Source organism: Halichoerus grypus, chromosome 15, assembly GCF_964656455.1.
Source record: "Halichoerus grypus chromosome 15, mHalGry1.hap1.1, whole genome shotgun sequence".
Classification (NCBI taxonomy): domain Eukaryota; kingdom Metazoa; phylum Chordata; class Mammalia; order Carnivora; family Phocidae; genus Halichoerus; species Halichoerus grypus.
Window position 1 is genome coordinate 6,364,877 of NC_135726.1, and position 12,286 is coordinate 6,377,162.

General features: G+C 46.3%; 1 protein-coding gene across 2 annotated transcripts in view; it reads right to left on the reverse strand.

Annotated features, from left to right (window-relative positions):
- Positions 1 to 8,040, reverse strand: part of HSD17B2 (hydroxysteroid 17-beta dehydrogenase 2) — a 74,090-nt gene extending 66,050 nt beyond the window's left edge. For both annotated transcript variants that reach the window (XM_078063736.1, XM_036084950.2), the window contains exon 1: positions 7,503 to 8,040. In XM_078063736.1, the coding sequence (XP_077919862.1) occupies positions 7,503 to 7,770 (268 nt within the window). In that variant the 5' untranslated portion in view covers positions 7,771 to 8,040. The remainder of the gene's footprint in view (positions 1 to 7,502) is intronic.
- Between the last annotated feature and the right edge of the window lie 4,246 nt (positions 8,041 to 12,286).

The window sequence follows — 12,286 nt, forward strand, 5'->3', positions numbered from 1 at the left end:
ACAAGTCTTCAGAAAACAGGATTCAATGAATCCCAGTCCCTTTCCAGTGTTTCATTGACCTATCAGAGCCTTTGACTCATAAAAGTGGAATTTGGGTTCTATTCAGTCTAAGACCATGTTGGGCACTGACTCAAATTTAAAATGTCCCTGGCCCAGGACCAGACCTTGAGTCCTCTGCACACAAAGGGCATTCAACACAAGCTTCCTAATGGTTTCTGTTCTTGGATTTTAGAATTGTTTCTCAGTGGACATATATCTTTCTGATGTCCTGCTTATGGCATGAAGTTAATGGGAGTTGGTATTTCTGAGCACAGAGGAAGGATCTTGTGATGTGGAGGAATCAGGGAGTGACGGAGTGTAGCCTGTAGTGAATTCTGCGCTTAAGAGGAGATGCCGCTTTGTGATGACGGGTGGGATGGAACTGCCAGGGGTCACTGGATCATCCAAGCTGGGCAAGTTCCCCTATTCCACTCCATCACTGCTCCCTGCTTGCTTGGCCCCCATCTTGTCCTCTTTGGGACCGGGATTTACTGATTTTCCTCATTCCAGGTCATCTGCTAATGTCTGTTTGGTTCAGTACAACAGAACTATCTGAACCATCTACCCACTAACCTGATGCCAATGGCCTTACCTCAGAACATTTTCCCACACCATGTCCTAGCACATACATATTGACAGCCTCTGATCTAACCTAATTCCGGACTCGGAGAGCCTAGCATCGAACACCAAAGTCAAGAAGACGGGGGATGGGGCAAAGGAAGAGCACCTAGAAAGGGTTCATCTTTAGGAGCATAAATAGGGAATTCCACAATCTGCAGGGTAATTAAGGTTAAGATACTGACGTACACAAATTGACAAGGCAGCTATGGCCTTGAGGGTATAGACAAGGATAATCTGATCATTTTTTGAGATAAGAACTTGTTTGCACCAGGAACCTTCTGAAAAACTCAGGTTTTACCTCCCTGGCAACTCTTGACCTATCTTAGAGGTAGTAAATTTTTTTTTTTTAAGTACAGTGGCTTGGATACCTTACAACATTTTGGAAAACTAATAGGTATCCAGAACTTCCCTGGAAATTTGGAGAGTAGAGATGTAGTATATGATATGATCTCTATTGTCAAGAACATTTGCACAAGACATTCAGACTTTCAGGGAGATAGAAGGATTTTAATGGGGACCGGTTAGCTTTATATTTTAGAGAAGCATTATTCTGGCTGCAGGATGAGGATGGAGAAATGAGGGGTAGTGATAATGACCAAGACGCTATTACAAGAGGCCACTTGAGAAGCTTTGACACAGGGAGTAGCAGTGGAACGAAAAGGAGGGGAGAGATTCAAAAGGCAGTGAAAGGTCACCGAGTTATGAATAAAGACTGGTTGGATGAGGTAGAAAGAGAAGAAAGAGTCAAGGAGAACTCTCCAATTTCTGATTTGGGTGGATTGATGGAAAGATTCAAAGATGGCTATGAATTCTCTGACTCAGGCAGAAGGGTGGATGGTGATAGCGCCCTCAACAGAGAGGGAGTATTGGGCTGATGGCAGGATTTCAGAGACGCTTATCGAGTGCAGTCAGGGACAGGTGGACTCTTGTACATTTTGGGAGAGATAGGAAGGAGTGGGTATTTGCTGCTGAGTGCAGGAAACAAGGGACAGAGCAGTGGGGGAGAAGCATGGAAATGCAGCATCCTGGAAGGCAAAGGAGGCCATGTCAAGAAGAAAAATACGGTCACAGCGCTGGCACAGAAGTCAAGTTCCAGTGATTGGGACACCCGTGACCCTTGGGAAAGCAGTTTCAATAGCCTGGTCAGGACCAGAGGATGTTCTCTCTGCACCACATCCTGGGTAAGCAGGAGCATACTTAGAACCAAGTCATCGCAAATCTCTGTCCAGAACAAGCCAACAATTAAGTCACTGTAGAACAATGGGGCCTTCAGAGCTCAGCCATGTCACACGTCCGTTCTACACAGGTGACCCTAGCAAAATGAACGAGCAGAGTTAAGGACCTAAGCACGTGGGCAGATTGGGGCAATGCCTTTGTATCCAACCAATGACCACAAAAAGAGGAGGACGTTACACCAGCTTGGTTTGTTCGCTTATGGCTCATTCACTCATTAACATTGTATTAGTTCCCCTGGGCTCAGAGACTGAGAAGGAGGACACAGTCATGAAAGAGACCTGACCCCTGCCTTCAAACAGCTTACAATACATTTGGGGTGGGGGGAGCGACTTTCATTCCCCAGTCAAAACATTTCATCTAGAATGCCTAATAAAATCATATGCCAACTTTTACAACATTACCTGGGTTAGCAATACCTGTTTATGCTTCTTTGTAGGGGGGTAAGGTAAAGCTTAAACTGAATGATAAAACATGATATGTGCTCATATAAAAAAAATTCCATAGGCTGACTGGATTATAGGCTCATGGCGGACCATATCAATTCCTTACTATAGACTTCAAAGACCTCTTCCCTTGTAGCATTAACCATCACTATGTGACCCATGTTTCTCCAGGCTCCCTCTCTAAACCTAATCAAGGCCTCGTTCTGTATTTTCAACTGGCAGTGACTTTCCACCTGCACTTCCCCCTTCCTGCCCTCAAAATCAGAACCGAAGTCAAATTCACTACTGTGCCATCTCTGAAATCATCACCCTTTTCAAACAGCCCTATCCCTCTCTATGGTCCCTTCATTTTATCTTCTGTCACCTGGATCTCTTGCATCCAATCAATTGCCAAGTTCTGCATCAAACAGAGTCTTGTACACAGAATAGATCGTCAATGTTTACTTGCTGATTGAATGAACACATTTTATGTCCTAGACACCATAGCTAGTTAGTAACACTGGTAATGGCAGTGGCTAAGAGCATGGCTTTTGGTGGTAGGTAGGTCTGATCTGGTTTTAGCCCACCTCTGCTACTTAATAGCTCAGTGACTTTGGACATGTAGTGCCCTTGTTCACAAGATGTAAGTGATTAGGGTTGTGAGAATCAAATATAAAATGTAAAACTCTGAACACAGTGATGTTATTTCTTAGTCCCATGGCCCACTGTCAATATTTATCCATCTTAGTAATCTAATGTTAGATCCAAAGGAGCCCAAATCCCAAGCGACGCCAACAGTGTTCAGTTTTAGAACCTTAATTGGACTATTTAATAAGTCCCAGAAGGGGTCACTATCCACCTAGGACCCTTTGTTTAGAGCATAAAATAAGGACTTCCACATAACACAGATCCTTCTTCCAGCCCCTCATCCATCCCCCATTGTACGCCGTTTTGAAAACTCTAATTAAAAATTACCCAACTCAACAAGTTTTAATGAGTGCTAGTTGTGTTGTGTAGTAGCTGCTTAACCAATTAGCCTGGAAGACCTTCCTATTTTCCCTCTAGAAAGCTGCTTTTTCATTCCTAATGAGGTCCCTCTTTTGTCAAGCTTTCCCCAGCCTCTGACACAGGAGCCTGGCCCACCCCTGGGCTCCAGGCATTCAGGAACCCTCCTGGAGGCACCTCTGTGCCCCATCGCACAACCATGCTTAGGTATGGCCACATCTCTCCCAGCAGACTGTGAAGCCCTCTAGGTGTGTGCCCTGCACCCAATAGATGCTGAATCAAGATGGTTGGGAAAGATGGAGGGGCCAGGATGGAAGGCCCAAGGGCAGAAAATCAAAGTTACCTTTGCGTTTTCCACCTAGTTCCAAGGGTAGGCTGAGAAGGATAATGCACCACCTCAGAGGAGGAGGAGAAACCCAGTGGTCAAAGGTCTAGGGAAACTGGAAACTTTGATCCCATCATTTGACAACATCGTGATTGCATGGGCTTTAATTTTCTTCCCCCATTGCTTCTAGATTGTACACCGCACATACTGAGCACTCAATAAATAGTTGTTACAAAAATAATGAATGTTTCTTCTCTCCATTTCTTTGTCAGACTTTCTTTTTCTTTGTTCTACCTAACCCCTACTCTTCAACCTTTCCCCTCACCACCTGATGCACAAAATCACCTCCCTTCTCCCTCCCTCTTTCCCTCTCCCTCTGTCTCATCCACTAAAGCCATCTATAAGAGAGAGAGAGAGAGTGTGTGTACTGTCATTTCTAGTCTACAGAGGAGGAAACAGAAGTTCAAAAGCCCAAAGCTGGGTACCAATGGTCATGCAGCTACTAAGAGGTATGTAACAGGTAATGTCATACTGCCCCAGATCCTTTGGCCATTTTTGTGTGCTCTAATCCATAGAGTTCTCCATTCTCAGCAGCCAGCACCTGCAACTTTGTTCCAGGGCTGCCCCAGGACACCAGAGCTCACTTTGCCAGTGAACATGGAAAACCACAAGTGCCAGGAGTTTAAGCCTCCCCACCCCCCCACCAGCAAGGCGGGGCGACAGCCCTTAACTAATGACTGACAGGTGTGAGGGCATTGGGACTACAGCTCCCCGGCCCCCAATGGGAACAGCTCTCATGTGTGACCCCCACCGCCTCCAGATCAGCCCAAGCGAGTAAGCCAACATGACCTTCAGCCAGCTCCCCTTGAGGCTGCACCCCAGCTTGGCTTCCCTTTCCTGCCCATTTTCCCTACTCCCAGACCAATATTCCTTGGAAACCTTCCTAATAAAGCCCTTTCCCCTAAATCCTTATCTCAAGCCCGGCTTCTGGAGGATGCAGCCTAAGGCAAGTTAATGCAGGATTCAAACCCAAGCCTGTCAGACTTCAACATTTTTTTTCCATTATATTGTGCCTGAGATGCCATTGCAATGATATGGGCCTTCTCTTCACTAATTTCACAGCCATTTAAAAAATTGAATGGCTACATAGCTTCAGATGCCTTGAAGACAAATATGACGTTTCTGAAGCTCTATGCTTGCTTCTTTCTTCTTACTATAATTATATGTTTCTGAGACAAAATATCTTTAAATATCCTAGCAAAATGAAGTAAGGGACTCAAAGAAAAAAGTTACTGTTTTCAACTTATCTTTGTAATTGTCTTATACCGGGGTCCATAATTAAATAGGCACTAAAATGGACTTCATCCTTTTAACGTGATCTCTCTTTAAAATGTTTTCATTATAGAAGGAATAGAACTGCACTGGAGGACTTCTAGGGGAGAAAACAAATCTAAGTACTCGAGTCCAGCCATTCACAATTTCCTTCAGTGTTTTCCTGTCCCTCTGACACGGGTACGGTCTTATTCAAACGCCTGGAGCCGCTGGGTCTCCCATTAGCCCATCTTTCCATTTTGTGACACAGTCCTGTGGTTGTCATCTTTAATTCTCGTCCGTTGTTACACCCAGAGGATAGATGGTAACCTGTCACCATTTTAATCGCTTTTGATATTTCATGATTGTAAATGATGGCACTGAACAACGTTGTGAATATGCCATGCTGTTTGCGTCTACCCTTTTCCCGTACTTCAGATTATTTCTTTAAGAGAAGTCTCCAAATCTTGAATTATCAGATAAAGGAATAAAATGTATGGCTTTTGATGTACACCACCGCAGGTCTTCAACCACCCTAAAATGAGTACCCATTTATAACATAAGCCGACCTGAAACAAAGATTATTATTCCAAGTAAGGGTGCCTTATTTGTTAATGAGTTCTGCTCTAACTAGATGGATTCATTTTACATTTCTCCATTTAGTAGAAAGGTCTGGAAACCTCTAGAATTATACTGAAACTGTGGCATATCTCACGAAAATGACTTAGAACCTTAAGGGGACATTGTAGTCATCCTTAAATGGATGTAGCTCCTTTCTTAATTCCAAGCTGTCTAATTGCTAAGCATTTCATGGAGGGATTAGTCACTGGGCTTGAGTTCCTAATTGAATCAGTCATTTTACACACAACAAAACGCAAGTCAGGACATTTCAATGGCTGATGTAGGCTAACTGACTTGGGTGTGTATTTTGTGCGTTTCTGCATGCCTACATCTTCAAAAACAGAGGATACAGTACACTGACAAGATAAATAAACAAGACAGAATTCCTGTTTTCTCAGTCACCTTGAAGTTTGCCAGAGTTGACCCCAAGGTTTGGTATTTTTGCTTATTAGCCTGAGAAGTACTGCTCCCTGAAATTGATTTTCCAGGACTATTTGGACCTCCAAGAGATCATGCCCCATTAGCCTCAAGCACAGTATGACTGTTACGTATTTTTTTTTTTATCATGCTTAATTGTTCCATCTTCTTTCAGGCAAGTGGGAAAGTACAATAAATAAAAACCTGCAATTATTCTGAAGATCACGGGTACACACATGGTACACATAAAACAGAGGATTTTAGACTGCTATTACAGCTTTTCACTCAGCCCCACCCCATAAGAATTCTAGTGAAAAAGTGGAAAACCTACCCCGTCTTCTAGATGCATGATTCCAGACAATACTAGACATTCATTAGATAAACATCCTATTGATAACTATATTTTCTACCTTTGAACCGTTTGGGTTGTTCCCCGCCCCCCAATTGAAAAAGCTTGTTTTCCATAGCATTCCAAAACTCCAACAAGTGCCAGCCTGCATTTTATCTTAAGAGAAAATTTCACTATCGGGTTAACGTCAAAGGCAAAATGGACAGGTTACTTGACAGTCCATTTCTCAGTGCAATGAGAAGAGCCCTGATTTGCTTCCATCCACACCCTAAGTTTGCATTCATCCCAGTAGGTCAAAGCCACCTGCACACATCACCCAGTGTGGGGTGATGACCTCGGGGCAAATGCTTCTGCAGCGGATGCCTCACCTGGGCAGGACTTTCTGGGTTAGGATATTGGTGGGTAATCCTAATTAAAGCCCCATCCAAGCTCAGACTTCACAACCAAACAAACCAGTTTTACAACACACAGGAATTTAATTTGGCCTCACACTTGCAGTGGAAAAAAAAACACAAAAGAAGAAAAAGGCTGGTGGCTGAGCTAATGAGCAACTGCCTTCCAGACATACTGCCAACTTGATTCAATTAAGAAACATTAGCGGTCTAATGACAGATTTGAAGACAAAAGGTTCAGATGAGGCACGGTTTTGTGACCGCAGCCAGGCAAACCGCAAAATTTCCAACCTGGGTAAGCATCCCTTCGATACTTCAAAAATACAGCAAAGTACAAGGAGAGGCTGCTTTTGCAAGCTTTCTTGCACATCTAAGGAATAAGAAGAGCCTAAGCCTAGAACACAGCCAAACATTAACCTCAGAGCAAAATTCCATTTAAGCCTAAAGAAACCTATGTGGCTTTCCTGGGTCCAACTAAACACATGAAATACCAGAGGTTTGCTTATTCTTCTTTATCCTGGGAAATGAACAAAATCATGGCTTGGGTGCCCTTCCCCTCGTCAGTCCCTCTTACCTCCAGCCCCTTCCAGTTCATCTGGTGAAAAAAAGCAAACCAAAACACCGCAGTGAAAGACACTTGGAGATGTGCTTTCATTTACTCCATGCCAGGTGTTTTATCTTTAAACCTAATTTGAAAATTCCCGCTACCCCAAAGCCCGTGCCAGGTTCTGCCCTGAGTGAGAACTGCAGTACCGTCCACTTACCCGTGATTAGCACCGCCTTTTGATCCACAGGTAACAGCTCTTGACCAGATAGGTAAGTATACAGGAGGAAGCAGGACAGGAGGCAGAGGATCAAGCTCCAGGAGAGGGACAGGCTGAGCAGCAGGTAAGCCCCTCCCCAGAGACCCGCCAGGCAGACCACCTTTCTGCCGGCCTGCCCTGGGCTCTTCTTGAGACTGCAAAGGGCTATTCCTGCCAGCACTATGGTGACAGCCAGGCAGAGCCACGCTGTCTCAGAGAAGGTGCTCATTCTCAGAGACGTGCTGCACCTTTGCGTGCTCAGGACCAGCGAGACAAGCGGGCAAAGGCTGGGTGGAGGCAGCCTGGGTTATATGTACAGAGAGGCAAGAAGGGAGGGGGAGAAAGTGGCTCTGGCACACTTCGGATGAGCAGGGATTAAGCACACTCATACAGGCACATTTTTGCTGGTGGGTCCTTGAAACCGGTGAGCAGTTTCATATAAATACCAGAGCACTTCCTATTCAGTAGCTCCCCCAAAGCCACCTGCACACATGACCCGTACACATACTCACCCACAACAAACGCACACAGGTTATTTTTTCATGACCTCTGGTGAGATAACCAGTTGGATAATAATTGACAGAATTCAATCTGAACACTGAATAACAAAACCTTTAGCTCACAGGAAACGTCTTCTGCTTTAGGAGCCCGGGCGTGACTGTCAAGTTCGTTTTCGGACCTGAGGTGGGGGCAGGTGGGTTGGGGGGGATGGGGACCGGGTGTGTGTGTGTGTGTGTGTGTGTGCATGCGTGTGTAAATGCAAGCAACCAGTGAGGTTTGGAAGATCTAAGGGGAAGACCACTCTGATTTTGTTTGTGTCTGCGCGCCATCTCCCACCTGCGTCAGGCTGAAGTGTTGGATAGCGAGGGAAGATAGAATACAGAGGAAGAGATTCTTGGCAGATGACAAGTGTGCTGGTCTTGCCAGAAAGGAGGTATGCCAGGCAGAGATAAGAATAATGATAATACAATTATAATGGTCAATACCCACTGGTACTTATTTATGCCAGGGGCCACGTTCCGCTACTTATTCATCCATTCTCTTTTTTGAGACCCTATTCTCTGCCATGCTCTGCTCCAGGCATTGAGACCCAGCAGTCAATATGCCCAGTCTCTTCGAATACAGCGTCTTTATGAGGAAGGTTCTCTCTTTGTAGTGATTTTACAAGGGAGGACACTGAGGCACAGAGAGGTCAGAGACTTGCTCAAGGGGCGCCTGGGTGGCTCAGTTGGTTGGGTGTCTGCTTTCGGCTCGGATCATGATCCCGGGGTCCTGGGATCGAGCCCTGCATTGGGCTTCCTGCTTGGCGGGGAGTCCTGCTTCTCCCTCTGCCCCTCCCCTTGTGCTCTCTCCCTCTTTCTCTCTCAAACAAATAAATAAAATCTTAAAAAAAAAAAACAAACCCAGAGACTTGCTCAAGATCACACAGCAGTGGAGGCAAGCAGCCTTGTTTCAGTGGCTCTGAGCCACTCGACTGCCTGCTTTAGGCAAAAAATAAAACGCAGTCAGTACGTTATGAACTAGCCCTTCCCTGCTTTAGGCTTGTTTGAACCTCATGAAACACTTAAGGGATCAGTATGCTCATTTACAGAGGAAAACTGCAGCTAGGAGAGGGTACGTTCCTTATGAAAGAGCAGGTGCATCCTGACCACGCCCATGACCCACTGGCTCAAGAGCCACACTCTGGAGCCTTGACACTTAATTGACCACCAGTGACAACACAATATTAGGATGGTGAGTTGTAAAGCCCCATGGAACTGAGTTCAAATCCTGACTCTGCCACTTCCTAGCCCTTCCTGAGGCTCCATTTCTTCTTCTAAAGAAAGGGAACCCAGCCCTCTAAGGTTTTGGGGTTTTTTTTTTTTAAGATTTATTTATTTATTTGAGAGCGAGAGTACACCAGAGGCAGAGGGAGATGGCTTATGGCACATCTTACGTGTGCTGGGCAGAATTCTGATAAAGGCCGGGTATTAGCATATCTGGAGAGACAGGAAAAGCTCTCACTTGGCGGTCAGATTACCTGTATTCAAATCTAACCTGAGCCCTGCCACTTAGTAACTAGGAAGTCAGGAGGGTCTACTTCCCTAGACCCCCGATCAGCTGTAAAATAATAAAAATACCAAGGTAAAGCACTTAGCTCACCCTGCCTGGCACACCAGAAGGAGTCTCATAAATGCTGGCAATGCATGCTTTTTATTTTTTAAGATTTTATTTTATTTTATTTTATTTTATTTATTTATTTATTTATTTATTTATAGAAGGAGCAGGGGGAGGGGCAGAGGGAGAGCAAGAGAGAATCCCTAAGCAGACTCCCCACTGAGCGGGGAGCCCAATGCCGGGCTGGATCCCAGAAACCTGAGATCATGACCTGAGCCGAAATCTAGAGTCGGATGCTTAACTGATGGAGCTACCCAAGCGCCCAATTCATGCTTTTTAAACAGGGAAGGAAGAACTTCAGGAGTAGAAGAAATTGCCCAGTGGAATATATACTAGTCCCCAGATATGGCAGAAGTTAGCATGGGCTGAGGGGCCAGGAGGAGGGCAAGACTCCACTTACAGGGGGTGTGGGGGAGGCGGGACTTTGGAGGAAATGTACCCAGCAGTCTGTCATGGACGAAGGTAGAGAGAATTTTGGACAGGAAGTTGGGGAAATGAGAATTGCTCATCTGCCCTTGGCCAGGGTAGTTACAAAGGCAGCCCTCCTGGGCTCAGGGCCGTCTCCAGGTCCGAGGGAGACCAGGTGGGAGGCAATGACTTGTGGACCTTACTGTACAGTGGAACTGTGTGGGGTGACAACAAAGACCTTACAGGGGTCTTATGTGGAGCAATGGCACATCGTGTCTGCCCTCCCAGCCGCATGGACACCTGAGGTGGGGAGATGTTGCTGGCTCCAGGCCAGGAAGCATTGGGGTGAGGATTTGGAATTCCCTTGGCTAGACCTGAGGTCTTCCTCCTTCCACACACCCCGTTCCCTCCTGTCGGCTGTGTGCACACCCATCCCGGGAGCGGGGACCTCTCCTGGGCCTTATGGCCTCACCACCCCGGGAGGATTCAGTCAGGCTAGCTCAGGTATTGGATAGCTTTCTAGGTGAGGGTGCAGGACGGGTTATGGCTCTTGGCTGTGGACCTTGGCACTTCTTCAGGGCTCCCACACTGGGGCTGGGGCCAAACACCCTTGTGGGTTTCCTGATGTGGGCACATCCACTGAAAATGAAGCAAATCTTCTTCTGGTGGCAGCCCACTTGGCTTCTCAGCTGCTCAGTCCTGGGGCTCCCGAGGAAAGGCCAAAAGCTGCCATGGCACGGAAGTCTAGGTAAGGATGCTCCACGCCCTCTGATGGGGCAGGAGGTGCACAATATTAGGATGGTGAGTTGTAAAGCCCCATGGAACTGAGTTCAAATCCTGACTCTGCCACTTCCTAGCCCTTCCTGAGGCTCCATTTCTTCTTCTAAAGAAAGGGAACCCAGCCCTCTAAGGTTTTGGGTGTTTTTTTTTTTTTAAGATTTATTTATTTAAGAGCGAGAGTACACCAGAGGCAGAGGGAGAAACTCCCAAGCAGACTCTGCACTGAGCACAGAGCCCGACATGGGGCTGGATCTCACAACCCTCAGATCAAGACTTGAACCAAAACCAAGGGTTGGACACTCAACCGACTGAGCCACCCACATGCCCGGGTGCCTGGCACTGACTCCTGGGCAGAGGGGAAGGTTCTTGCCAGTCCCATCGTCACACGTTCATTTCTTCATTCAGTTCATCACATAGCTCTTCCCCTTGCCATCCTTCAGACACCTGCTTCCATGTCACTTCTTGCCATCCAACCTCAATCTCTTCCATCACCACTGTATTCACCCCTTCCCTGCAGTTAGCTCCATTCATAATTCTGAACATAATTTATTTTTAAGACTGTTCTGTCTCGGGACGCCTGGGTGGTTCAGTCGGTTGAGCATCTGCCTTCGGCTCAAGTCATGATCCCAGGGTCCTGGGATCGAGTCCTGCTCCGGGCTCCCTGCTCAGTGGGGAGCTTGCTTCTCCCTCTGCCTCCCACTCCCCCTGCTTGTGCTCTCTTGCGCTCTCTCTCTCAAATAAATAAATAAAACCTTAAAAAAAAAAAAAAGACTGTTCTGTCTCCCCTACTAGACCATGAACTTCATGAGGGCAAGAACTGTATCTGTTTTTTGTTTTTTATTCACTGTGCACCAAATGCCTAGCCTAGTGCCAGTCCCATGGCATGTACATAATTAACATCTGTTGAATGAATAAAGGAAAGAGCAAATCTTTACAGAGTGCCTTCTAGGTGGGCCGATTCTAGACCAGCCATGAGGGAACTCAGCAGTGAATAATATGGACCCAGTTCCTGACCTTGGGGAGTAGCTGCCACAGGAGCAGTGACTAGTGGGGCTGGATGGTGGGGGAAAGGAAGGCTTTATACCAACTAGGAACACAGATGGAGTCACAGAATTCTCCAGTGAGAACGAGCCCAACTCCTTCTGACCCCTGAATGAGGACCTTAGGGTCCTGGTCTATCTGAGGGCTGCCCTGCCTCTGAATGAGGACCTCCTCCATCTGGCTGAGCTGATTTGTAACTCCTCTTTGTCCCCATCATTTTGTTTTAGGGCTATCCTTGAGGCCATCCTTGCTTGGAAGTGTCTCATTTTTTTGCACGCTTCTTAGCTTTCTGGGGGAAGGAACCAACTGGATCAAGTTATTCTCACTAATGATGCCAACAGGTTAATGAGCTGCTTCCT